Genomic DNA, 26,906 nt, shown 5'->3' on the forward strand with positions numbered 1-26,906 from the left:
CTTCTCTCTCTCCCCCCACCCCTTCTCTCCTCTCCCCCCACCCCTTCTCTCTCTCCCCCCCACCCCTTCTCTCTCTCCCCCCCCACCCCTTCTCTCTCTCCCCCCCCACCCTTCTCTCTCTCCCCCCCACCCCTTCTCTCTCTCCCCCCCACCCCTTCTCTCTCTCCCCCCCCCCCACCCCTTCTCTCTCTCCCCCCACCCCTTCTCTCCCCACCCTTCTCTCTCTCCCCCCCCACCCCTTCTCTCTCTCCCCCCCACCCCTTCTCCCCCCCCCCCCCCACCCCTCTCCCCCCAACCCCTTCTCTCTCTCCCCCCCACCCCTTCTCTCCTCTCCCCCCCACCCCTTCTCTCTCTCCCCCCCCACCCCTTCTCTCTCTCCCCCCCACCCCTTCTCTCTCTCCCCCCACCCCTTCTCTCTCTCCCCCCACCACCTTCTCTCTCTCCCCCACCCCTTCTCTCTCTCCCCCCCACCCCTCCTCTCTCCCCCCCACCCCTTCTCTCTCTCCCCCCACCCCGTCTCTCTCTCCCCCCACCCCTTCTCTCTCTCCCCCCACCCTCTCTCTCTCCCCCCCACCCCTTCTCTCTCTCCCCCCACCCCTTCTCTCTCCCCCTTCTCTCCCCCCACCCCTTCTCTCTCTCCCCCCACCCCTTCTCTCTCTCCCCCCCACCATTCTCTCTCTCCCCCCACCCCTTCTCTCTCTCCCCCCCCACCCCTTCTCTCTCTCCCCCCACCCCTTCTCTCTCTCCCCCCACCCCTTCTCTCTCTCCCCCCCACCCCTTCTCTCTCTCCCCCCCACCCCTTCTCTCTCTCCCCCCACCCCTTCTCTCTCTCCCCCCACCCCTTCTCTCTCTCCCCCCCACCCCTTCTCTCTCTCCCCCCCACCCCTTCTCTCTCTCCCCCCCACCCCTTCTCTCTCTCACCCCCCACCCCTTCTCTCTCTCCCCCCCACCCCTTCTCTCTCTCCCCCCCCCCCTTCTCTCTCTCCCCCCCCCACCCTTCTCTCTCTCCCCCACCCCCACCCACCCCTTCTCTCTCTCCCCCCCCCACCCCTTCTCTCTCTCCCCCCCCACCCTTCTCGCTCTCCCCCCCCACCCCTTCTCTCTCTCCCCCCCACCCCTTCTCTCTCTCCCCCCCACCCCTTCTCTCTCTCACCCCCCCCCACCCCTTCTCTCTCTCCCCCCCCACCCCTTCTCTCTCTCCCCCCCCACCCCTTTCTCTCTCTCCCCCCCCACCCTTCTCTCTCCCTCCCCCACCTTCCCTCTCCCCACCCCCCTTCTCTCTCTCCCCCCCCCACCCCTCTCTCTCTCTCTCTCTCTCTCTCTCTCTCTCTCCCACCCCTTCTCTCTCTCTCTCTCTCTCTCTCTCCCCCCCCACCCCTTCTCTCTCTCTCTCTCTCTCTCTCTCTCTCTCTCTCTCCCCACCCCTTCTTTCTCTCTCTCTCTCTCTCTCTCTTTTTCTCTCTCTCTCTCTCTCTCTCCCTTCCCCCCCCCCCCTTGTCTCTCTCCCCGCTCTGTGTGCCTCTCTCTCTCTCTCGCTCGCTTTCTCCCACACTCCCACATGTAGCTGCAGAGATTCAGACGATAAAGACTGCACTTTGGATTGGTGCCACACCCTCCTCACAGTCTACAGTAAACAGTCATGGCTTCTTAATCGCACCATGCATGTCCAAGGAAACCTCATACTTTCGGGGCTGTTGGATGGGAAAGGCCAATTAATCTGTGCTGCTCTTTGAAGCCAGCCCCCTGCGACCCCTGGAACTCCTGACAGGACCTCCGTGCCCCTCAACCCTGGCGTCCAGACCCGGGGAATACGACGGAGACTGTGCAGACTTGGAACTCGTCAGACATCGAAACACACAGACGCCGCCAGATTCCCACAGACTCCGTGGGCACTGTGCGGGAGACACTCGGACAGCCTGTCAACAGCGGCTGGAATGTAAGATCGAAACAAATGATGTCGCTTTTTCTCCTTGTGTTGCCCAGATTACACTTGTCCTCCCCTCCCCCTCCCTCCCCCACATGTCTGTGGGAGGTTGCCTGACCGCCACCCAGTCGAATAGCATGAAATCATTTCTGATTACGGTATTTTGTCACCATTTGATGCTCAAACGATCACAGTATAAAAATTTATTCGCCCACCTCCCACAGTCTGTTCTAGTTTTCAATACCCACTGGCACTCTCTCTCCGATTGCCCAGTGTGAGATCGAATGAGTCAAATCCCATTTTATTGCATGGGATTCCGGGAATTGGAACCAGTGCGTTGGGATCTAATTCTGCTATTCCAATTGTGGGGTTTTTTTTCCCCCCGTAATGATCATAAATGAGTAGCCTTGAATTTCTGGCCCAGCTTCTGATGTGTTACGGTTTCGAATAATCTCTCCTGCCTGTCTGGCTCTTCGTTTGTTAGATGGAGTTAAGTGCACTTGTAACTCTGACGTGCTGGGGGGGGGGAAGTCAAACTGATCCTGGACTAGTATTAGTTGGGAGTTAGTGATCCACCAGGATTGGGCCACTGGTCCTGCAAGCTCAGGAAGAGGTGCCACCAGCAGGCACTTGATGGTACTGCAGCTGCATATATTTTGCTAATACTGTATTTCTATAAAAAATATTTACAAGGGGAAATGGCGGCAAAGAATAGAGACTCTACTCCGGCTTTAAATTAAATCTGCTCCCGTATGTGTTGGTAGCAGCCAGTGACCCCCTCGATGTTGGGATCACCGGCCCCCAGAATGAAAAGCTCTCCACTTGGCAGTGCAGCTCCCAGTTTTGGTCCTAAGCCGAGAGTTTTAAGGAAGGGGGGCAGTCCCTCACACTGGTTTGCGTTGGAGTTCTACCCTCCTTTACAGTGTCAGCTGTGGCTCATTGGGCAGCACTCTCTCTCGCCTCAGAGTCAGAAGGTTTGTGGGTTTAAGTCCCACTCCCGGGACTTGAGCTAGGCTGACACTCCTAGTGCGGTGCTGAGGGAGTGCTGCAACCGGCGGAGGTGCCATCTTTCAGATGAGACGTTAAAACCGAGGTCCCGTCTGCTCTCTCAGCTGGACGTAAAAGATCCCATGGCACTATTTCGAAGAAGAGCAGGGGAGTTATCCCCGGTGTCCTGGCCAATATTTATCCCCCAATCAACATGACAGAAACAGATTATCTGGTCATTATCACATTGCTGTTTGTGGGAGCTTGCTGTGCGCAAATTGACTGCCGCGTTTCCCACATTACAACAGTGACTACACTTCAAAAAGTACTTCATTGGCTGTAAAGCGCTTTGAGACGTCTGGTGGTCGTGAAAGGCGCTATAGAAATGCAAGTCTTTTTATTTTCCGTATGATGACACTGCCTTGACACTGGTCGCACACGGCCCATTCTGTGTAATTGCTGGAGGGTGACTGTAGTCTCTGTGCTTGTGTGTTTTTTTTTGTTTGTGGCTAATTGTCATTTTAAAATTGTCACCGGACCACCATCAATGACTTGCAACATTGTCCAATTATGGAGGCTTCTGATTATATTGTAATGGAATGTGATGGTTTTAGCAAATCAAAGTTGTGTTCCAATGAATGGCATCATGTTCTCAAGAGCACGGGACTGGGAGGCTCGTCAGGATTTTGCTCTCAGTCCGGGAGGGCGAGGGGTGTTTTACAATTCCAGGCAGAAGGTTAGGGAATTCTGGAAATCCCTAACTTTGGGATGTACAAGTGTGGGATTACTAGACACCAATGTTCCCGTTAATACACTCTGCACAGTTTCAGCGCCCCAGTAAGCAGTGTTCTGATCTTCGAACTGCTGCTGAGTAAAGTGATTTTGATATTTTTTTCTTCTTTTTCTCCCCTCCCGAAGCCCCGGCCCATGCCAGGGCAGGTCAGGTTCCACCAGTGCTGCCAGCCCTCTGGTACCTAACACAGCTGACCATCATTCACATACAAGCCCAGCGAGTGGGTGTCAACGGGGGGTTTCGACCCTGGGAGGGACCCTAGACGAGTCTGACCGCCACACTACATGCACGCACGCAGACACACATACACAGACACCTGGCCGCAGGTGCCAGAGGGAGCTGGCTGTGCACAGTCACACATCCCTTTTCCCCCCCCCCTACCCTATTATTCAGGAATCCTGCTGTCCTTTGGCCAATGCCGAGATGCATGAGAGCCAAATAAGACCACAAAGAGACAGTGGCTTCATTACAACTCGAAAGGAGAAGGCGGGACAGGAACCCAGACTGAAGCTCAGCCACAACGCAATCTGATTGAAATCAGATGAAAGTTTAGCCGAATTCTCGGTGCTTTCCAGCTCTTCATTTCCTCCTTGGATGACGAATCAGCCTCGCAAACAGTGCGGGCGCTGGGAAACTTGTGAAGTTCTCACTGCCACAATTGACCAACCCCGCTTCTGGATTTGGAATTCACTGCCTGAGAGGGTGCTGGAGGCTGATTCAATCGCGGCTTTCAAAAGGGAATTGGATAAGTACCTGAAGGAAAGAAATTTGCAGGGCTACGAGGAAAGGGCGGGTGAGTGGGACTGGCTGAAGTGCTCTTGCAGAGAGCGGCACGGACTCGACGGGCCGAATGGTGGTCTCCTGTGCTGTAACCTAGAACATAAGTAAGAGCAGGAGTCGGCCATGTGGCCCCTCGAGCCTGCTCCGCCATTCAGTAAGATCATGGCTGATCATCCAAATTCAGTACCCTGTCCCTGCCTTCTCCCATATCCATTGATCCCTTTAGCCTTAAGAAATATATCCAACTCCTTCTTGAATATATTTAATGAATTGGCCTCAACCGCCTTCTGTGGTAGAGAATTCCACAGGTTCACCACTCTCTGGGTGAAGAAATTCCTCCTCATCTCTGTCCTAAATGGCTTACCCCTTATCCTTAGACTGGACTCCACCGCCATCAGGAACATCCTTCCTGCATCTAGTCTGTCTAGTCCTGTTAGAATTTTATAAGTTTCAGTGAGATCCCCTCTCATTCTTCTAAACTCCAGCGAGTATAAGCCCAATCGACCCAATCTCTCCTCATACGCCATTCCTGCCATCATCGACCTCAACTCCACTTTCCCATTCTATGATTCTATCTGTAGAACCCCATGACAAATGGTCACAATATACTAGCTGGGGGGGCCCGGCGTTGCCTAGGCTTTTTTGTGGAACAGCAGTTTACAGGGCCGTGCGGTTGACGGCCGGCCGCTGCCGCTCCCCCACTCTGTGTCTCGGGCCGAGCGGTTGTCAGGGCCGGCCCGGCCCGAGTGAGCCCAACTCTCCTCCCGCTCCGGTGGGCCGGGAGCGGGATACTGTGCCGGAGCCACAATGTGGGGGTTTGTTGAGCTGGTGCTGTCGCTGTCGGTATTTTAAAAATGGCGGCAACATTTCGGGAGGCTGCAGGATTAGGCCCGCCCACACACGGAATGAAACGCCCCCCGTGACGCACCGATTGGTCAACCACCAGGTCACTGAACTGTAGGATTGGCCAACCATCACGTCACTCAACGCTAATGAGCGGTAGGATTGGTCAACCGCTAATGAGCGGATTTTTGAACGTTTTTTGTATTCTGTCCGAACAATTTTTGTCTGACCAAAAAGTAAATATGCCTATGACACTCCGCTGATCATCAGCTTTCTTTTGATATAACATATGTGTAGGTACGCTCTATAACTTTTGAGTGTATAACAGACAGACAGACAGACCCCTAAAAGATAGCACACTAAATTGCACCAGAGTATTAATAATATATTTATTTAAAAAGCATTAATTTGGCATTGCTGTGTATACTGACAGACATAGCAGTGATTCCAGTAGGGGAGAGTGCCTCAATGCAGCACGTATATGAACGTGTACATGTATGAAGATATGTACGTATATACGCACACGCAGATTTGTATTATACAAACACACGTGTATATTGTGGTTGAACTGCCGAGGGGTCTGTGAAGGAAGCACAGTCCAGATGTTGGAGATGGGGTCAAACCACATTCGCGTGGTTGGGCTTCTGGTTTACTGCGGTGTTGCAGGGAGTGGTGATTTTTGTCATCTCGGGGGAAAAAGCTTAAATACAAGAATGCTGTGGTGGATCTTGTAGTGTATGTAACTGTTCTACCTTTAAGAGAACTATTGTATGTAACCGTCCACCTTTAAGAGAACTATTTTAGGTGTGGCACTACTTTATCCTGGCTGCTGTATACTGTAATACCGACGGTGACCACACTGGTATATAAGTGCTGTGGCAGAATTTATTGGACAGATTCGCCCTGACCTTCGAATAGTAAAGTCCTGTTTAAGTTACTCTTGTAGTCTGTGTATTACTTCGCTATACGGCCCACGGACTTTGCAGTGGCGACGGGTTCGATCTTGCCCTGCGGCAACGATGCTTCTGAAGAAGTAAACGAGCGTCGAAAAGAGGCACCAGCCCTCGTCGTTTTGCTGAGAGAAAACTCGAGTCTGCAGACCAAGAAAGGAGGAAGATTCAAACACGAAGTCTTCCATCAGCAACAGGCACGGATTGTCCCTTCTGCCACGGTGGTGAGTGAGCCGATCAACACGAGAAGCAAGTCGGCCACGGTGACTGTGAGTAAAGGGAAAATAGAAACAAATAAACGGAGGATAAGGGCGGTGCACTCGACCACGGTCGAGGGGGAAAGGAGCCGGACAGAAGTCGGGCCCAGAGGCGCTGAGACAGGGGCAGCGTGGAGCAGAAGCCACGGTACAAGCGGGCTGGGGAGTGTCGTGAGACGACTAGACCGCGACGGCGCGAAAAAGGCCAGGCACCTACCGAGGCCGCGAGGCGCTGCGACCGGGATCATAAGGCGCGGAGGCAATAAATAAATAAATAACTAAATAACCCGCGAAGAATCAGCCGCAGCCGGGGAGGAAAGGACCGGACTGCGGGAGGTCTGGGAGAGGCGTTTAAAGTCGCTGAGGGAGAGCCGCGCGAGCGGGAGAGACAGAGCCCGAGAGAGAGCGAGCGAGAGAGACCGAGCGAGGTTCCAGCCAGCGGCTTGCAGCAGCTGCCGTGAAGGACCAGGAGCTGGATCTGTCCGACGCCAACTGGTTGTCCCCAGCGCCGGTTGCCCCTGCCGAAAAGAAGGGGGGGGGGAACAAGGAACGCGATCAGCTTTTCTAGCGCGCGCTTCAGAATAAACTGAAGCCGGCGCACAGGCTACAAACCCCGTAAACCAGCGGTTGTCGCCCGAGGGCAAAGCTTACCCCTCCCACCAGAGGAAGAAGTCAGGAGCGGGAAACTGCCATTTTGCCAGTAGGGGGGAAGAAGACAAGCGCGGGAAACCGCCATTTTGCCAGTAGGCGGGGAAGAAGACCAGCGCGGGAAACCGCCATTTTTGGAAAAAAAAAAGAAAAAGTTAGAGAAATCCTGTTGTTTCGCAGAAAGATAGTGAGAGATAGTGAAGATGCCTAAGCATGGTAACATCAACAACTTCGATGCCGAGGTGGAAGATTGGGCCACGTACGTAGAACGTATCGAGATATATTGTGAGGCCAATAAAATAGAAGATGATGATAAAGCTATAACCTTGCTAAACTCGATGGGCGCGAAGACATACGGGTTATTGAAGCATCTTCTATCACCAGCTAAACCGGCGGATCAGACTTTCGATAATATTGTTGCTGTTCTGAAGGATCACTTGAACGCCACACCGCTGATGTTGGCGGAACGATTCAAATTTTATGCGAGAACGCAACGGAAAGAGGAAAGCAACGCGGAATACTTGGTCGAACTGCGTAGATTAGCGAAATACTGCCAGTTTGGAGGAAATCTGACAGAGGCATTGCGAGACAAGTTCGTGTGCGGGTTGTCGAAGGAAGGAACGCAAAAGCGACTGCTCGAAGAGAACGACCTTACACTTGAGAGAGCTGTTCTTATTGCAGCATCACACGAAGCCGCAGCGAAAGGAACTGCGGAAATGCAGCTAAAGGCAGCGGTACTCAGTGTGGATCAAATTACTTCGGGTACAACGAAATGTTATCGTTGTGGGAAGACAACACACGATCAGAACCAATGCTGGTTTAAAAACCAGGAATGTAGAAAATGTGGCAAACTGGGTCACATAGCTAAAGTATGCCGGTCAGGGAAGAAGACCAACAACCAAAGAAAACCATCACAGGAAAAGTACAACAAAGTACACAAGGTGGCTGAGAAGAGTTCAGATGAACCGAATTCGGATTCAGACCCAAACGGCCAGGAACTGGGTAGTCTGAGAATTCACAATGTGAGTAAGGAAGCTGACCTACAAACTATCTGGGTCATGCTAAAAATAGCCGGAGTCCAAGTAAAAATGGAGTTGGACACTGGATCAGCCCTATCAGTCATAAATCGAAGGGATTACAACCGGCTATTCTCACATATACCCTTGAGAGATACCAAGTTCGTATTGCAGACATACATGGGGCATAAAGTATACCCCATGGGAAAGATAAGAGTCAAGGTGAGAGACAGGGGCAAAGAACACCCAGGAATGGACTTATATGTACTACCTGAGGGAGGACCACCACTTCTAGGACGGGAGTGGATCAAGAAAATAGACATGGAATGGCACTACCTAAAAGCAATAACGAGTGAGGACTCGGTGCGGACAATCAGCTCAGACTCTGAAACGGATGACGATAAGTCCAGCCCAAGTATGAAAGACAAGGCTAAAATGGACTTGCTGACTAAGGTTGGAAAAACGAAGGCGTGCATAAAGGCTTATGCTCCAGAGGAGAACAAAGTTTCAGAACAGAACTCCACTGAACAACAACAACATAGTTTGACAGAGAATTCTGAGTCTGTTCAGTTTACAGACATATACATTACTGAGGAACACCGAGCTCGAACTCAAACTTATTTCAAATTACGACAGCAATTAGAGCAATTGAGTTGCCGTCTCGAACAAGAGATGAAAGCAATGAAAAAGTTCTATGACACCGAATGGGAGAATCTGGAAAGACAACAGAAGCAGCTGAGGGAGAAAAGGGAGCAGGAGCACACAAACCGTCTGCGAGGGGAGGCCAAACGAATCAAAGCTGATTCGGTTTCTGAAGGTGCGTGCTCTAATCTGGTGGAACAAGATGTGCAGCAACTGAAGGCGCTTGTTAGCAGGTTGCAGGCAGAAAAGGCTGATTTGGTCGACATGACTTCCGAGCTCCTACTGAAGTTGGGTGCAGCATCACCGGACGATTCATTTGTGGAAATTCGAATGGTGGAGGCTGCGGATGATGGCAAAGTAGAAACAGCAAAGGAGCCCCAGGGCAAGTTTATAAACAGCCCTGCAGCTAATGGGAAACGGATGATGGCAGAAGAGTTAACAGTCAGCCAACTTCTTCATATGCTGAGGGACAAGACCCTGAAATGGGAAAAACTTGAACACGAGCCTCAATCTTCAAAGAAAAGGGGTTCGGAACTCTCAAAGGTTATTGAAATAGCTGAGGTGGCAACACAGACTGAGAAGACTGCAGCAGAGCCGCTCTTGGATGCTGAAAGTACGCTGCCTCACGTCAATGCAGAACAACAGAATGCTGAAACAGCTACTTCAGTAGAGGGATTGAATGGTCCGATCAATCAATCTCCGAATGAAGTTGAAGTATTGAAATCACAAATGAGGTCATTAGTAAAAGACTTGCAGGAAGCCCAGAAAAAGCGGGATGAAGCTGAACGCATGATGAAGTCTCTTCAGGACAGATGTCGGGATTTAGAACAAAAGTCGGCTAACGTTCAGCTGGGCAAGGAGGAAATAGAAGACCCTCCCGCTGGCTTAGCTCAGGACGACACCGAATATTACCATGACCTGTTGAGCGACACCGAATATTACGAGGACCTGTTCTGCCCAGCTTGTGATGAAAACTCCCAAAGTGCAGAAACCTTGATGAATCACAAAAAGTCTAAGGAACATCGGGAGATGGTGGCGCTACTACGGGAGGAACTGTGCAGGCAGCTGGCAGCTGACAATGGAGCCCCGAGAGTCTCCAAGAAGCAGAAAAGGAAAAGACGAAGCAGAAAATGATGATCACCTGGACCATCATCATCACTATTAGATCACGCACGGGGTCCCGGCGAACGGAGCCAAATCAGTTTGGAAGTAGAAAACTTCCCAAGGTACTCAAGTTTTACAAGCCAACAATGCTGGTTCAGAAGGACGGAAGTTCAAGCTGTTAAGTCCAGTGAAGGACTATTGGATGAGTCACTCCAGCAACGTGAACCGACTACACCACGGGGAACTGCTGCACCACTGAGGCGTTGTCAGGACCGAGTCAAGAAGCACGGAAGGCGCATCCACCGAGATTGAATCTGTGAACTGTTTCCCGCAGAGACTGAATCTGTGAACTGTTTCCGCAGAGATTACATCTGTGAACTGTTTTAACATAAAGTTGGATATATGTTAGGAGGTTATGTTTAATGGGGAATAAGTATGTTGTAAGCTAAAAAGGGAGGATTGTAGTGTATGTAACCGTCCACCTTTAAGAGAACTATTTTAGGTGTGGCACTACTTTATCCTGGCTGCTGTATACTGTAATACCGACAGTGACCACACCGGTATATAAGTGCTGTGGCAGAATTTATTGGGCAGATTCGCCCTGACCTTCGAATAGTAAAGTCCTGTTTAAGTTACTCTTGTAGTCTGTGTATTACTTTGTTATACAACCCACAGACTTTACAGATCTGTGCCCACTTGGCCCAGATTGATGGGCACACTTTGGCGGGGGGGGGTGGAAATCGAACAACCTTTCGTGGTCCGGTTCTTGAAAGGTGGTCTGTTCTGAATGAAGAGCGTGTCTTTGCATTTCCTGCTGTCTCTGGTCTCTTGTACCTCTAGCACAGAGCTGCGAACAGCTGGTTAGCGCCAAGTGCTGGCAGACCTCGCAACGCAAACAAGAGGAGTGGCTCTTGCAGTCCCCTTCTCGCCCGCCAGGACCAACATTTGCAGGAGTTGTACAATTTTTGTCAAACTGAGAAAAAGAGATTCGGGGGGGTGATATTTGATGAATGCTGCAAATCTGAAATCAAAAGAAAATACTGGACATGCACAACGAGTCTGTCGGCATCAAAACGTAGAATAGTACAGCACAGAAGGAGGCCATTTGGCCCATTGTCCCTGTGCCAGCTCTTTGAAAGAGCTCTCCAATTAGTCCCACTCCCCCTGCTCTTTCCCCCTAGCCCTGCAAATGTTTCACCTTCAAGTATTTATCCAATTCCCTTTTGCAAGTTACTATCTGCTTTCATCACCCTTTCAGGCAGTGCATTGTAGATCATAACGACTCGCTGAGTTTTTTAAAATATTCTCCTCATCTCCTCCCTTGCCTTTTTTTTTACCGATTGTCTTAAATCTGTGTCCTCTGGTTACTGACCCTCCTACCACTGGAAATATTTTCTCCTTATTTACCCTATCAAAACCCTTCATGACTTTGAATACTCTATCAAATCTCCCCTTTAGCCTTCTCTGCTCTAAAGAGAACAATCCCAGCTTCTCCAGTCTCTCTGTGTAACTGGAGTCCTTCATCCCCGGCACCATTCTAGTGAAAAAACAAAGAAAATACTGCAGATGCTGGAAATCTGAAATAAAAACAGAAAATGCTGGAGAGCCGGTCAGGCAGCATCTGCGAAGAGAGAAACAGAGTTAACATTTCAGGTCGATGACCTTTCATCAGAACTGGAAAAAAACAGGAAACGGAACAGATTTTTAAGCAAGTGTAGGGGCTGGGAAATGGGGGAGGGGGTGAAAGAACAAAAGGGAAGGTCTGTGATAGGCTGGAAGGCAGGAGAGATGAAGAGACATTAAGAGATATTCAAGGCGAGAGGAGATGGTAATGGGACAGGTTAAGAAACAAAGGATGGCTCTAGATGAAGTGTGAATTGTGCTACCATTCTAGTAAATCTCCTCTGCACCCTCTGCAAGACCTTGACATCCTTGCTAAAGTGCGGTGCCCAGAACTGGACTCCATCCTCCAGCTGAGGCCCAAGCAGTGTTTTATAAAGCATCTGTAAGAGAAACGGGAGGGTTAATGTTTCTGGGGTTGACTCTTCAAGCCAGCACTGCTGAAAGGTCGGCACCTGAACCGTTGACCTCCGGTTTCTCATTTTCCAGGCACTTTGTGCGCCTGCCGTGTATTTCCAGCATTTTCGGTGCAGTGAGGATCCAGGTCTGGGTACAGCAAAAAGAGCAGCAGGTCATCAGCGTCCAAAGGGGACCGTAAACTTCACGTCTGTTCAGAGCCGAGGCTGGGTCCCACGTCAAACGGTGACCCACCCTCCCCTCCACATGCTGACCAACCTGTCGTGTGTTGGCAGCATTTTCAGATTTCACGTTTTCTGTATTTGCTTGCAATAATTTTGACGGGCAGGAGCTGATGTCGTCATTCAGTAACCAGCACACACCTAGAAAATGTGACACTCCTAGCAATGGTATTAGGTGGGGAAGAGACGGTGAAGGGGATTGGAGGAGGCAGGGTCTGAGTCAGTGGGAGGCGGGGCCTGGGTCACCGGGCTTGTTAAACACTAATGTATTCAGGAGGAAATTTCAAACACTTATCTTGTATTCGAGGTAACAGTTAGCATTTCCCTAGAAGGGGAAAGTGCTGTACTAACTGTTTACTGAGCAGACGGTGGGAGATCATTTAGTTTATAGAGGGGATAATAATCTGATGACTAGGAGGGAATGAGGTCAGAACGAAACCTCTCCGAGTCTTAATCTGCTCCTGTTCAGGCAATAACGATGTAGTGCCTTAACTTTTTTTTTAATTGTGAATGTATTTTGGTTTTCTCCCCTGCGCTGGTTGGCATTGTCCAACTGAATGGAGGGGGGGTGGTGTTGTAGTTGATCTGCCCCTGGGTGAGGCAGTTCCCCAGGTTCTGTTCGAGAGCAGCAGCTCAGGATGATTCCTCCCTCCTCTTCGTGGGGAGCTCCTACCCTAACTGGAATCACTTCAAAGCAAGGTCTGCCAATATTAGAATGCACCAGCCATTCAGACAGTAGATGCAGCCTAGCTGGGGATCTACTTGACCCCCTGTAACCCTCACCGCAGTGCATGTGGTGTGACCGCACACTGACTGTCCCCCAGGTGGCATTCCAAGTGCTGCCTTGCCCTACTGGGTGGTGGATGTCTTTTCCCCCCCCCCCCCCCCCCCCGCCTTCCGCGGGTCAGGTCTAAGGTATTGGTAAAGGCTTTGCGTTGTAGGGGCAGGAGCAATGAGATGTCCAGTGGTGGCCTCTCCCAGCATTCGGTAAAGGGCGTGGGGTGACTTGCCCACCTCTGCTTTCCAGTTCAGACTTCAGTTGTGATCGACAGCTTTCACTTGCCTTACCCGCCACCTTCGATAGTTACCAGAAGGGCGGTGAGTGCCTACGTCACTGCACAAAAACACACCTAGATCCAGCTGAGGAGGGCCCAAAGGTTTGTGCGTACGCTTTAATTCTTTCAGACCCATTGAGTAACCGGCAGAATAAAAAAATTGCCCCTGGCTCTTCATCCCTGTCCGTGTTTATGGAAGAGCCCACACTAACTCCCTGTCTCTGAAATGGAGACCACCCTAAACACTCTAAACTTGGGAATGGAGCAGCTATTCCAGTCTCGTGCAGCAGTGTGTCAGGACCGATCCTGGGGGCCTGAGGTGAGGTTACAGGGGCTGCGATTCCCCTGGATGTTGTGCACTTGACCTGCGTTTTGCACAGATTGCTGAACGATGCTTGTTATTTCCATCTCTTGACGGTGACTTTGGTGATGGGGTGGGGGGGGAGGGTGTTTTGAATTTAATGAGGTGCCTGCAAACTCTGTACTGAATGTCTTACAGATTGGAATGTAATGTATAAAGTGGAGATTATATTGTTCATAATAAAGGATACAGGAAGAACTGCTAACCAGCAGTTGTGTTTCTTTTACTTTCCTAGCAATAGTTTTCACTGCATTAACACCAGCTGCATTATTGTGAGGGGTTATTTGGTAAGTATTCCCCCCCTTCTGTTTTCTCTTTGCTATGTAAAATTCAAGGATGAAAGAAGGGTGTCGGCCCTGTTTGTCGGACCTTGCTGTGTGCAAATTGGCTACCACGTTTCCTACGTTACAGCAGTGACTACACTTCCAAAAAAAATATTTACTTCATTGCGATGTTCCCTCTAATTTTTTTTCCCCCCGCGCGGCCCCTTTAAATTTGCGCGTTATCTCTTCCAGCGGCAGGCGCTGTCGAGCGGCCCGCGCGGGACCTCGCGATCATTGCAAATGATCTTAGGGGCAACACGACTTCATTGGCTGCAAAGCGCTTTCGGACGTCCTGAGGTCGTGAAAGGCGCTATCGAAATGCAAGTTCGAGAAAGAATGTAAGAGCATGAGAATTGGAAGCCGGAGTCGGCCATATGGCCCCTCGAGCCTGCTCCTCCATTCAATAAGATCGCGGCTGATCTTCGACCTCGACTCCACCTTCCCGCCCGATCCCCATTTCCCACGTTACAACAGTGACTCCACTTCAAAAAAAGTGCTTCATTTGGCTGTAAAGCGCTTTGAGACGTCCGGTGGTTGTGAAAGGCTCTATAGAAATGCAAGTCGGTCTTTCCCTTAATTCCCAGAAAGCTCGTCAGGAGGTGGTATAACCAAGCCCTTCTGCCTCAGCTACACAGTTAAGAGCCAAGGTGGATGAATTCAGGTACTGGAGGGGCGAACTTGGTACTCATAGAACATCCTCTTGTCCTTAACTTTTTCTTGAGCAAAGATTAGAAAAACTTGGGTCTTTTAACCTCAACAGGAGGGGACTTCACAAGATGTATATAAATTAGTAAACCGCATGGAAAAAGCAAATTAAGAACAATGGGCCAGAAATTCCAGGCCAGAAGCGTGAGTGCGCTCGGGGTACTCACGCTTCTGGCCGTTGGAAATGCCGGCGTTCAGCAGGAACAGCGCATGCGGGGAACGCCGGCATTTCCAGACCTCGAGCGCGTGCGACTGCACAGGCAGCGCTTGCGCAGTGAACTTCGTGGATTTCGTTCATGAAATCCGTGAGGGTAAGTCCTCAGAACTTACACTGAAAAAAAGCAAGTGTAAAGTGGTTCATTGGCTGCGGAGGAAGATATATTTTATCGTGGAGCTTTTGAAATGCAATATTTTTGTTTGGGAAAGGGAGGGAAGTTATTTTAAGAAATTTTAAGTAAGTTTTAAAGTTAAATTTTTTTTTTTTTTAAAGGGTTTTCAGAACGGTAGGTAGAAGGAGCAATTGTGGCTGTGTGAATGGAATGTGAGAATGAGTTATGTATGTATGTCCACATATATTCCTTTACGTATATGTATGTATGTTTTATATTCCTTTACTATGAATGTATGTTTTTAATTATGATTTTCCAATAAGTTACTTTCTCTGAAAGTCATAATTAAATAATACATTCATACACATAAGTAAAGGAATATATACATAACACGCAAAGGAATATATACAGACATACATACTTTCAGAAGCTCCACGATAAGAAATATCTTCCTCTGTAGCAACTGTACCCATGCTTTTTTCATGTGTAAGTTGTAATGACTGGACCTCACTGAAAGCATTAATGAAAGCGGCGAATTATACTGCGCACGCGCTGCATGTGCAGTCGCACGCGTTCTGCCCCTGAACCCCTTCGTTCAGAGGACAGGAAATGCCGGTTTTCCCCACATGCACTGTGCATGCTGAAAACCGGCATTTCATCCGGCCAGATGCGTAAGTACCCCGACCGTACTAGCGCATTTGGAAGGGAATTATTGGGCCAACATTTTACATGTCAATAAAATAAAAAATTTAACACTTGCACAACTTGCCCCCTCGCATCTGCGACTGAGGGTCCAAGGAGGTGCATTGCGCAAGAGGTCATCATCGGACGTATCCTCACACCGTTCCCTTTGGGGAACTGTATGAAGTGGTGGAAGGATTTATGGCCGTGATTAACGCTCATTCCGTGACCGTAACCATCTTTGAACCAGCCATTAGGGTGGTTAGTCCTATGGCGGGAGGGTTTTACGGGCTCCCACAACCCATCTGAGGGAGGGGGGGGCCACCAACACCCACGGACGCAAGTATCCCGCTGGCTGTCCACCCAGAATTTAAAGTTGGAGCTCCGACTCCACTTGCCGGGACTGTCTGGAGTGGGGTTCAAAACCCTACTCCTTCTGGCCCAGCGGAGGGGATGCTTACTGCTACGCAAAAGGCCCACTCCGCACAAAAGGTGACACCCATACGTTTCCTGCGCCTTTTCCCTCCCCGTGACTGGAGCCCTATGCTGCCATTTCACGTTGCTAATCGGATTGGGCGTTTGTCATAGCGGTAGGATCCCCGCCGCTGGGCCAGATCTGGGTAGGGTTTCGAACCCCGCTCCAGACAGTCCCGGCAAGTGGAGTCGGAGCTCCGGCTCTAAATTCTGGGTTGACATCCAGTGGGATATTTGCGTCTGTGGGTGTGGGTGGCCCCCCCTCCTTGTATAGCTTGTGGGAGCCCGTAAAACCCTCCCGCCATAGGACTAACCGCCCTAATGGCTGGTTCAAAGATGGTTACGGTCACGGAATGAGCGTTAATCACGGCCATAAATCCTTCCACCACTTCATACAGTTCCCCAAAGGGAACAGTGTGAAGACACGTATGACGACGACATTGCTAAATAAATAAATGGAATTTAAAAAATTCTTTTAGGGCTTTTAAAAGTCTTTAAATTGCTTTAATTCTCTTTAAAACTACTTCAGATTACTCAAAATAATGTAAACATTTTAAAAATTTTATAAAAGTTACCAAAATCTTGAAAAAACTTCCAAAAACCTATTTAAACTGCTGCTTTGCATGTAAAAAAGCAAAGTAGCTTGACAGAAACATTGGGGGCGTGTCCAGTGAAACTGAGACCTCAAGGGGCGTGTCTCACTTACACTGCACGCTCCTGGGTCCGCGCTGGCTGCACTCCTGGGCGGCGTGACGTCATACGCTGCCCGGGATTCTTGTTTCAGTTTCTGGAAGTGCAGGCGTCCCTGGAGCTGATTGGCAGGAGCGCGGGGTAAGTGCAAATACGGGGCTTGCACGCGCTGCAAGCCCCGTTCTGGAATTTCTGGCCCATTACTTCAAATAAAATCATATATTGTTAGGACAAAACTGGCTCAAGGGGCTGAATGGCCTACTCCTGTTCCTATGACTGCACACAGTACTCCCAACTATGGCATGTGGTCATCGTTGTGTTATGAGCTGAACAATTGGATGGAATACTCTCCGCTTGTCTGGATGAGTGCAGCTCCAACAACACTCAAGAAGCTCGACACCATCCGGGACAAAGCAGCCCGCTTGATTGGCACGCCATCCACCACCTTAAACATTCACTCCCTCCACCACCAGTGCACCATGGCTGCAGTGTGTACCATCTACAAGATGCACTGCAGCAACTCGCCAAGGCTTCTTCGGCAGCACCTCCCAAACCCACGACCTCTTCCACCTAGAAGGACAAGGGCAGCAGGCGCATGGGAACACCACCACCTCCAAGTCACACCCCATCCTGACTTCGAAGTATATCGCAGATCCTTCATCGTCACTGGGTCAAAATCCTGGAACTCCCTCCCTAACACCACACAGACTGCAGCGGTTCAAGAAGGTGGCTCACCACCACCTTCTCAAGGGCAACTAGGGATGGGCAATAAATGCCGGCCTTGTCAACGACGCCCACATCCCATATACGAATTTAAAAAAAATTATAATAACTATAATAAAAAGAGCGCAGGGTCAAACTGTGTAGGAATTGCGGCAGTGAATCCACACACAAAGCAAGGTCCACGTAAACAGCAATGCCCAGAAAACCTGGAATCCTGCAAGAAGTAGCTGGCTGTTGTGATTAGGAGACTCTGTATGGATGAACTACAACCCTATCTACCCTATCAACTCCTTTAACCATCTTAAACACCTCAATTAGATCACCCCATAACCTTCTATACTTGAGAGAATACAAGTCTAGTCTAAGCAACCCATAATTTAGCCCTGGTATAATTTTAAGGACGTCACAGCAGGCCAATAGACCTTCACTGTGAGAAGTGGCAACTGAAAGGAATAAAATTAAACCGAGAATGAGAGAAATTTGGAGGTGGATGCATCTTGACAGAACCTCCCAAGGTGACTCCAGTTGCATAGTAGATAAGTTGTCCATGTCTGCCCCCAGTGTTTACCGTACACCGTACAATCCCTCCCATCACCATAACCTACATTAAGTGTAGTCCTTGCTGATTTCTCCATGAGATGGGGTACATCGAAACAGCAGAGCATGACTTTAGGGGGGAGAAATGATCCTGCGTAAGACTCACGGACTATAGGTAGATAGCTGAAGAATATCAGAATACAATCTAAGGAATGGCTCCGGATAAACCTCTAGATCAGAAGCCCAGCTGGAGGGCAATCTAGATCGACAGTCCAGTGCAGTATGAAGGAGTGCTGCATTGTAGGAGATGCTGTCCTTTGATATGTTAAAGTAAGGCCCCTGCTTGCCTATTCCACTGGTTCAGGTGGACATTAACTATCCCATGGGACTATTTGAAGAGCAGAAAACTCCCTCACAGCACTGTGGGAGCACCTTCGCCACACGGACTGCAGTGGTTCAAGAAGGCGGCTCACCACCACCTTCTCAAGGGCAATCAGGGATGGGCAATAAATGCTGGCCTTGCCAGTGACGCCCACATCCCATAAAAACGAATAAAAAAAGTTCTCCCATTGGCCTGACCAACGTTCCTCCCTCAACATATTGGATTGGTCGGTCAACTCATTGTTGTGTTCATTGTTGTTTGTGGGGGCTGGCAGTGCACAAATTGGCTCCTGAGTTTCTCTATGTAATACCAACCACTGCTGCTCACCAAAGTAATTCATTGCATGTGAAGTGCTTTGGGGTGTCTGTAAGCAATGCGATAAGGGGTTCTATTGGCAGGATAGGCGCACCAACGTCAGTGTTCTTACTCAGGCCAACATCCCCAGCATCGAAGCTTTGACCACGCTCGATCAGCTCCGATGGACAAGTCACATTGTCCGCATGCCCCATATGAGACCCCCAAAACAAGCGCTCTACTCGGAGCTCCGACACGGCAAGAGAGCCCCAGGTGGGCCGAGGAAACGCTTCAAAGCCTCCTTGGAAAAAGTGCAACATCCCCACCGACACCTGGGAATCCCTGGCCCAAGACCACACAAAGTGGAGGAGAAGCATCCGGGACGGCGCCGAACACCTCGAGTCTCTTCGCTGGGAGCAAGCGGAAGCCAAGCGCAAGGAGCGCACGTCAACCCAAGCACCCCACCCACCCCTTCAACCACCGTCTGCCCCACCTGTCCCACATTGGACTCATCAGTCACCCGAGAACTCATTTTTAATGTGGAAGCAAGTCATCCTCGGTTCCGAGGGAATGCCTAAGAAGAAGAAGGGGTTCTAGAAATGGAAGTCTTTGGTCAATGAAAGTTGAACCACAACGAACTTGAGGATGGCTATCAATAGAAATTGAAATCACAAACGATAGAGCCGCTAATATTGTACTTGTAGCAAGCGTTTATTTATATTAGATTCAATATATTTATGTACATAATGACATTCAGCCAAATCAGTTGCAAAAACGGTCACAAAATGGGTTTCTCTTATTGAATTTCATTAGAAATTGGAACCAACCCCTTTGAACATGTCCCTGTGCATGTTTCAACAATACCAGCGAGAGACCCGAGAAAGAGAAGAAATGGGGATTAGAAACCGTGGCCCTGGACTCTGGGGAGGAACAGGAACGTTTGAAAGCGAAGAGGCAGGTTGAAAGGTAAATCCCTCGTGGAATTTGCCTCGCCCCAGTCAGTGTGATGTTCCTCCGAGTTGAATTGCCTGCCAAGGCGCTGCAGTGTGCTCTTGTGTAGAAGCCATGGTGCACCCCAGCAAGAGTCAGCAACTCGAGCAGCACTGAGGTGGGAGGGATAAGTACGGCACCTCCCTCGAGAGGTTACGCTGTATTTAACCGTACAATTAGGAAGCTGCCGAACAACATGGTCTATCTGGGTGTTGCTGGAGGAATAGTATGTGTACAGATCAATTACCTAAAGAGATTAAATTAATTTTACACTAATAGTTGAACAGTTTGCCATTCGAATCCTTTGATTTCATTTTACTGGATCTGACCATTAGAGGAAAGCATATATATTAATATATAAAGACAGATGCTGATCTAGTCTCCAGTAAGTAGATTGTGGTGTTCCTCATTGGTTATGACTGTTCCCTGCAGTGTGATTCCTTCAGCTGTTCAGTCAATGGATTGTATCTGACTGGTTAGTTATAGATAATCTCTGCGTTAAGCTGCTCTTTATTTGGTGGTCGGTGGCTGTGTTACTGGGTTTTCTAGCCAGTGGTAGGCAGTCTCTGTGTTTCTCGGCTCCGCTGGTTGGTTGGGGTCGTCCTTTGGGTTTCCGCTGTGCTGTTGCCGGCCCGCGTGGTGCTGTACGGAAGGACGCTGATGTACTCGGGATTGCTGGTCAGATCCAGCACCTGCAGGTATTGCAGGCCCCTGAAGGACTCCTCCCCTACACGGGCGGCGGTCAGCCTGTTTGACCTGTGGAATAAGCCGAGCAGAGACGAGAGGTCAGATGTAGAAAACGTTGTCGTGCCAGAGCGCCAAGACCGTGATGGCAATGTGCGGGGGGGGGGGGTAGGTCTCCACTCCTAGGCCTGGAAATTTGGGGGAGCCCACTTTTTGGGGGCGCGGGGTAAATAACCTGTGGCAGATTGATGAGGTCCCAGGAGCCTCTGATATTGAGCCTTGGACCTCATTGTCATAGACTGGCGCGGCACTACAGACCCCCCACCCCCCCGGCAAAGAGTGGAGGGTACAGTAAACTAAGACAAGAGTATATATAAACAAGGCGAAAATATATTTATAAACTCAGGGATATACCTGTTTATACACTGTATGAATGGAACCGCGTTTATGTGTTCAACCATAAATGTATTTTGATGCTTTGGCAACATAAGATGTACCTTATCATGCCAATAAAGCGATTTGTATTGTATTGTATTGTACTGCTGAGAGATCGGGAGTCGGGCATCTCGGGGCCGGGTGGGGTGGTGATCAGGAGCGGTGGCACTGACTGCCTCGGGGCAAACGAATGTTGGAGTGGGCACCTCAAGCAGGAGGTCGGCTCTCTCCATACGCAAATAAGGGGCCTAACGCCGGCTTCGGGCGTGGGTAAAGAATGCCTCTTGTTTGTCCTTGCCCAATATGACAGGTGACGCACTTATAGGCGGAACTGTACGCCGCTTCCTGCCCACTATTTTGGGGCAAAACGAGTGTTAGCCGGCCTAGTTTCTAGGCCCTAAATCCCCCACTAAGCTCCCAGCCAGGGCTTTTGAATGCCCAGTTTCCTGACTAACTTTGGGCTTTTCTCTTTCCTGATGAAAGCAGGAGTCACAGGCGAGCTCCCATTATAGAGTCATAGAGTTATACAACACAGAAAGAGGCCCTTCGGCCCATCATGTCCACGCTGGCCATCAAGCCCTGTCTATTCTAATCCCATTTTCCAGCTCTTGGTCCATAGCCTTGTATGCTATGGCATTTCAAGTGTTCATCTAACTGCTTCTTGAATGTTGTGAGGGTTCCTGCCTCTACCACCCTTTCAGGCAGTGAGTTCCAGATTCCAACCACCCTCTGGGTGAAAAAATGTTTCCTCAAATCCCCACTCAACCTCCTGCCCCTTACCTTGAAACAATGCCCCCTGGTTATTGAACCCTCTACTAAGGGGGAAAGTTCCTTTCTATCTACCCTATCTATGCCCCTCATAATTTTGTACACCTCACTCAGGTCCTCCCTCAGCCTTCTCTGCTCCAAGGAAAACAACCCCAGCCTGCCCAGTCTCTCTTCATAGCTGAAGCGCTCCAGCCCAGGTAACATCCTGGTGAATCTCCTCTGCACCCTCTCCAATGCAATCACATCCTTCCTATAGTGTGGTGATAAGAACTGCACACAGTATTCCAGCTGTGGCCTAACTAGCGTTTTGTACAGCTCCATCATAACCTCCCTGCTCTTATATTTTATGCCTCGGCTAATGAAGGCAAGTATCCCATATGCCTTTTTAACCACCTTATCTACCTGTCCTGCTGCCTTCAGGGATCTATGTACATGCACACCAAGGTCTCTCTGATCCTCTGTCCTTCCTAGGGTCCTACCATTCATTGTGTATTCCCTTGCCTTGTTAGTCCTCCCAAAATGCATCACCTCCCACTTTTCAGGGTTAAATTCCATTTGTCACTGTTCTGCCCACCTGACCAACCCGTCTATATCTATACCAGTTGAAAGCCGGACTGCTGCCATCTCCACCGTGGACATGCATCACCGCAAGAACATCTGGGCTATTGCAGAGGTTTCCCTGAATGGTAAGCGTTGGATCGCTAAAGGTGCCCCATCCAAAGCTGTGGGCTAGCACCTGCCACTTACCTCAGGACTATCACTTTAATGTTTGATACGGAGATGAAGGAATCTGAGGTGATTGTTGAAATGCGGTTATTCTGCAGGTAAATGTACTCCAGGGACTCGGGGAGATCCGGAGGCACGTAGGACAAATCGTTATATCCCAGGTCCAACAACTAAAAGTATTAAAGCAAAAAGAACAGATCGGTCACATCTTGCATCTAATGTTAAATATTGCACACCTACTCGATTGCTAAAGTGGCCTTTAAAATACCGAGTCTTTTATTTCATCTCAAACACTTGTCTTTCCTTTCAACCACACTTAACACTCCTAACTTTTTTTTTATTCGTTCATGGGATGTGGGCGTCGCTGGTAAGGCCAGCATTTATTGCCCATCCCTAGTTGCCCTTGAGAAGGTGGTGGTGAGCCGCCTTCTTGAACCGCTACAGTCCGTGTGGTGAAGGTGCTCCCACAGTGCTGTTAGGGAGGGAGTTCCAGGATTTTGACCCAGCGACGATGAAGGATCGGCCGATATACTTCTAAGTCAGGATGATGTGTGACTTGGAGGGGAACTTGGAGGTGGTGGTGTTCCCATGCACCTGCTGCCCTTGTCCTAGGCGGTGAAAGTCGCGGGTTTGGGAGGTGCTGCCGAAGAAGCCTTGGTGAGTTGCTGCAGTGCATCTTGTAGATGGTACACACTGCAGCCACTGTACGCCGGTGGTGGAGGGAGTGAATGTTTAAGGTGGTGGATGGGGTGCCAATCAAGCGGACTGCTTTGTGCCGGATGGTGTCGAGCTTCTTGAGTGTTGCTGGAGCTGCACTCATCCAGGCAAGTGGAGAGTATTCCATCACACTCCTGACTTGTGCCTTGTAGATGGTGGAAAGGCTTTGGGGAGTCAGGAGGTGAGACACTCACCGCAGAATACCCAGCCTCTGACCTGCTCTTGTTGCCACAGTATTTATGTGGCTGGTCCAGTTAAATTTCTGGTCAATGGTGACCCCCAGGATGTTGATGGAGGATTCAGCAATGGTAATGCCGTTAAATGTCCAACTGTGTTGAAACCAAGACTACTGTACAACACCTACTCTAACTCATTCATTCCCAGGACCTCAAGTGTGGACCTCCTCATAGAATATACAGTACAGAAGGAGGCCATTCAGCCCATCGAGTCTGCGTCAGTCAACAGAGTTTCAAAACCATCTATGGGACCCACATTGGCTCCCGGTCCGGCAACACCTCAATTTTAAGATTCTCATCCTTGTTTTCAAATCCCTCCAGGGCCTCACCCCTCCCTATCTCTATAACCTCCTCCAGCCCTACAACCCTCCGAGGTCTCTGCGCTCCTCCAATTCTGGCCTCTTGCCATCCCCGATTTTAATCGCTCCACCGTTGGCGGCCGTGCCTTCAGCTGTCTAGAGTCTAAGCTTTGGAATTCCTTCCCTAAATCTCTCCGCCTCTCTTAACTCGTCTCCTCCTTTTAAGATACTCCTTTAAAACCTACCTCTTTGACCAAGCTTTTGGTCATCTGTCCTAGTATCTCCTGTCTTCCCTTCTACCTACATTCTGCAGGCTTTTAAAACCAAGTTTGTCATCCATACTTGTTGACGTACCTCATCTCCTCTCCCACTGTTTTCTACCTTGGTAGTGTCCAGCAGTCTGGGCCTTGCCGATTCAACTCAGATTTCTCAATTGAGAAAACAAAAACCAGCTCTCTGCTGAAGACCCTGCCTCCTAATAGTGTTCCCTGACCTTGTGTTGCTGCAGAGCAAGAATAGGATATGGAACAGCACTGGGTCCCAGCTCGGTCAACACCCCACGGACAGGCAGGCCCAGAGGGACATGGAGCAGCAAGGATACGAAAGGAGGCAGGTGAAGTGAAAGGTTGGTTGCCAATTGTGCCGGGCTCATACTAGAAGCCTCTCTGTAACCTCTCGAGTGGTAAAAGATCCCACAGTACTATTGCGAAGAGCAGGGGAGTTCTCCCCGTTGTCCTGATCAACATTTATCCTTCAACCAACATCACTAAACCAGATTATCTGGTCGTCATCACATTGCTGTTTGTGGGATCTTGCTCAAATGTGTTTCTTACATAAGAAATAGGAGCAGGAATAGGCCACTTGGCCCCTCGAGCCTGCTCCGCCATTCAATAAGATCATGGCTGATCTTGGGCTCAAAGCCACTTCCCCGCCCACTCCCCATAACCCTTCACTCCCTTATCTTGCAAAAATCTGTCCCATCTCCACCTTAAATATATTCAATGACCCAGCCTCCACGGCTCTCTGGGGTAGAGAATTCCACAGATTTACGACCCTCTGAGAGAAGAAATTCCTCCTCATCTCAGTTCTAAAAGGGCGACCCTTTATTCTGAAACTGTGCCCCCGAGTTCTAATTTCCCCACCAGGGTGACACATTACAACAGCAAGTACATTTCAAAAGTACTTCATTGGCTGTAAAGCACATTGGGACGTCCTGAGGTTGCGAAAGGCGCTATAGAAATGAAATGCAAGTATTTTTTTCTTTTTTTCTTCTTTCACAGTTTCTTTACCAACCTTAAGATTGGGCACTTCCCCCCATGTGCCGGGTGCTATCTTGCCGATGGTGAGCTTGTTGTGACTCAGACGCAGCTCCTTCAGAGCCTTCATGTTGAGCAGCACCTCGGCAGAGAGTCGATTGACTTGGCTATGCTGTATCTTCAGCACCTCCAGACTGGGCGGGAGGCCGCTGGGGAGCAGGGTCAGGTTGTTGCCGGACAGGTCGAGCGCCTCCAGCTGGCGGAGCTTGCGGAAGGCCAGCCTGTGGATGCGGGCGCTGTAAAGCTTGTTGTAGCTTAAGTTGAGCTCGGTCAGGTAGTAGGTGGAGACAAAGTCGTTGACGGCGATCTGCTCGACGGCGTTGTGGAGCAGCATGAGTGAGCTGATGCGCCGGGGGAGGCCGGCCGGCACCTTGCCCAGCGGGTTGTTGAAGATGTGAAGCGTGTGCAACTTTCGCAGCTTCCCAAAAGCGTCCTTGTGGATTCCGCCCGCGGTGATCCTGTTATTTTGAAGCAGCAGGTATTCCAGGTTCCGGATCCTGTTGATGCTGTGCTTGGAGATCGAGGTGATGCGGTTTTTCCCCAGCTGCAGAACGACAATGTTTGGGGGCAGCCCTTCGGGTATCTTCGCCAGGTTGTTGCTGGACAAATCCAGGTACTCCATCCCTTTCATTTTACTGTCAGGTGGGAAAGATAATGGGATCCTTACTCAAAGATGTAACAGAAAAACATCAAGAAACCGAAAATATAATAGAGTGGTCAGCATGGATTTCAAAAGGGGAAAGTCAGGCTTGACCAACCTTATTGAATTCTTTGAAGAAATAACAGAAAGGGTAGATAAGGGTAATGTAGTAGATGTAATATATTTGGGTTTTCAAAAGGCCTTCGATAAGGTAGACTCATGACTAAGGTCAGAACGTGTGAAGCAGAATGGATAGCAAGCTGGCTACAGAACAGAAAACAGAGTAGAGGTTAAAGGTAGCTACTCAGACTGGCAAAGGGTGGGAAGTGGTGTTCCACAGGGATCGGTGGGGGTATAGTTATTACAGAGGAGGACTGCAACAAAATACAGGAAGACATTAATAAACTTAGAGAATGGGTGTGCAGTTGGCAAATGAACTTCAATATCGTTAAGTGTGAGGTGGTACATTTTGGTAGGAAGACTAAGGAGGCTACATACTCCTTGGAAAGTAAGTGTCTAAATGGGGTAGAGGAACAGAGGGATCTGAGGCTACAGATACACAGATCACTACAAGTAGCGATGCAGGTTAATAAGACCATTAAAAAAGCAAACAATGCACTGGGGTTCATTTCTAGAGGAATAGAGTTGAAAAGCAGATAAGTTATGTTAAACTTGTATAGAACATTGGTTAGACCTCACTTGGTGTACAGTGAACAGTTCTGGTCCCCATATTATGAAAAGGATATAGAGGCACTGGTGACGGTGCAAAAAGGATTTACTAGAATGATACCAGAAGCGAGAGGTTATACCTATCAGGAAAGATTGAACAGAGAAAAGAGAAGGCTGAGGGGGTGACCTGATAAGATTATGAAAGGGTTTGATAAGGTAGATGTAGAGAAGATGTTTCCACTTGCAGGTGAGACCAGAACTAGGGGCCATCAATAGAAGACAGTCACTAATAAATCCAATAGGGAATTCAGGAGAAGCTTCTTTACCCAGAGAGTGGTGAGAATGGGGAGCTCGCTACCACAGGGAGTGGTTGAGGCAAATAGTATCGATGCATTTAAAGGGAAGCTAGATAAGCACATGAGGGAGAAAGGAATCGAAGATGGGGTTAGATGAAGTAGGCTGGGAGGAGGCTCATGTGGAGCATAAACACCAGTGTAGACCTGTTGGGCTGAATGGCCTGTTTCTGTGCTGGTAGCACTCCCCAGTTCTTCGAATAGTGCCATGATATCTTTTACGTCCACCTGAGGGGGCAGATGGGGCCTTGGTTTAATGTCTCAGCCGGAAGACGGTGAACAACAATCTTATAACCAGTAAAAAACCTAAAAGGACA

The 26,906-nt window shown here is 49.5% G+C and overlaps 2 protein-coding genes across 4 annotated transcripts in view; one reads left to right on the forward strand and one right to left on the reverse strand.

Moving 5' to 3' along the window:
• Nucleotides 1–26,906, forward strand: part of LOC147097643 (coiled-coil and C2 domain-containing protein 1A-like) — a 140,447-nt gene that overhangs the window by 109,741 nt on the left and 3,800 nt on the right. Inside the window, exon 29 of one of the 2 annotated variants that reach the window (XR_015074320.1) lies at nucleotides 1,565–1,936. Coding sequence is in view for 1 of the 2 variants with exons in the window: in XM_085971629.1 (XP_085827755.1) it covers nucleotides 1,565–1,585 (21 nt within the window). In the remaining variant the exon portion in view is untranslated. Of the gene's footprint in view, nucleotides 1–1,564; nucleotides 2,989–26,906 lie in introns of those variants that run through there. The other variant, XM_085971629.1, reaches the window with a different exon arrangement.
• Nucleotides 19,447–26,906, reverse strand: part of LOC147097644 (podocan-like protein 1) — a 38,967-nt gene continuing 31,507 nt past the window's right edge. For both annotated transcript variants that reach the window (XM_085971631.1, XM_085971630.1), the window contains exons 8-10: nucleotides 24,905–25,562; nucleotides 22,381–22,529; nucleotides 19,447–20,502 (exon numbers count right to left, since the gene is read on the reverse strand). In XM_085971631.1, the coding sequence (XP_085827757.1) occupies nucleotides 20,292–20,502; nucleotides 22,381–22,529; nucleotides 24,905–25,562 (1,018 nt within the window). In that variant the 3' untranslated portion in view covers nucleotides 19,447–20,291. The remainder of the gene's footprint in view (nucleotides 20,503–22,380; nucleotides 22,530–24,904; nucleotides 25,563–26,906) is intronic.

This window comes from Somniosus microcephalus, chromosome 31 (genome assembly GCF_052327205.1).
Source record: "Somniosus microcephalus isolate GS21.2 chromosome 31, FLI_Smic_1.0, whole genome shotgun sequence".
NCBI lineage: Eukaryota > Metazoa > Chordata > Chondrichthyes > Squaliformes > Somniosidae > Somniosus > Somniosus microcephalus.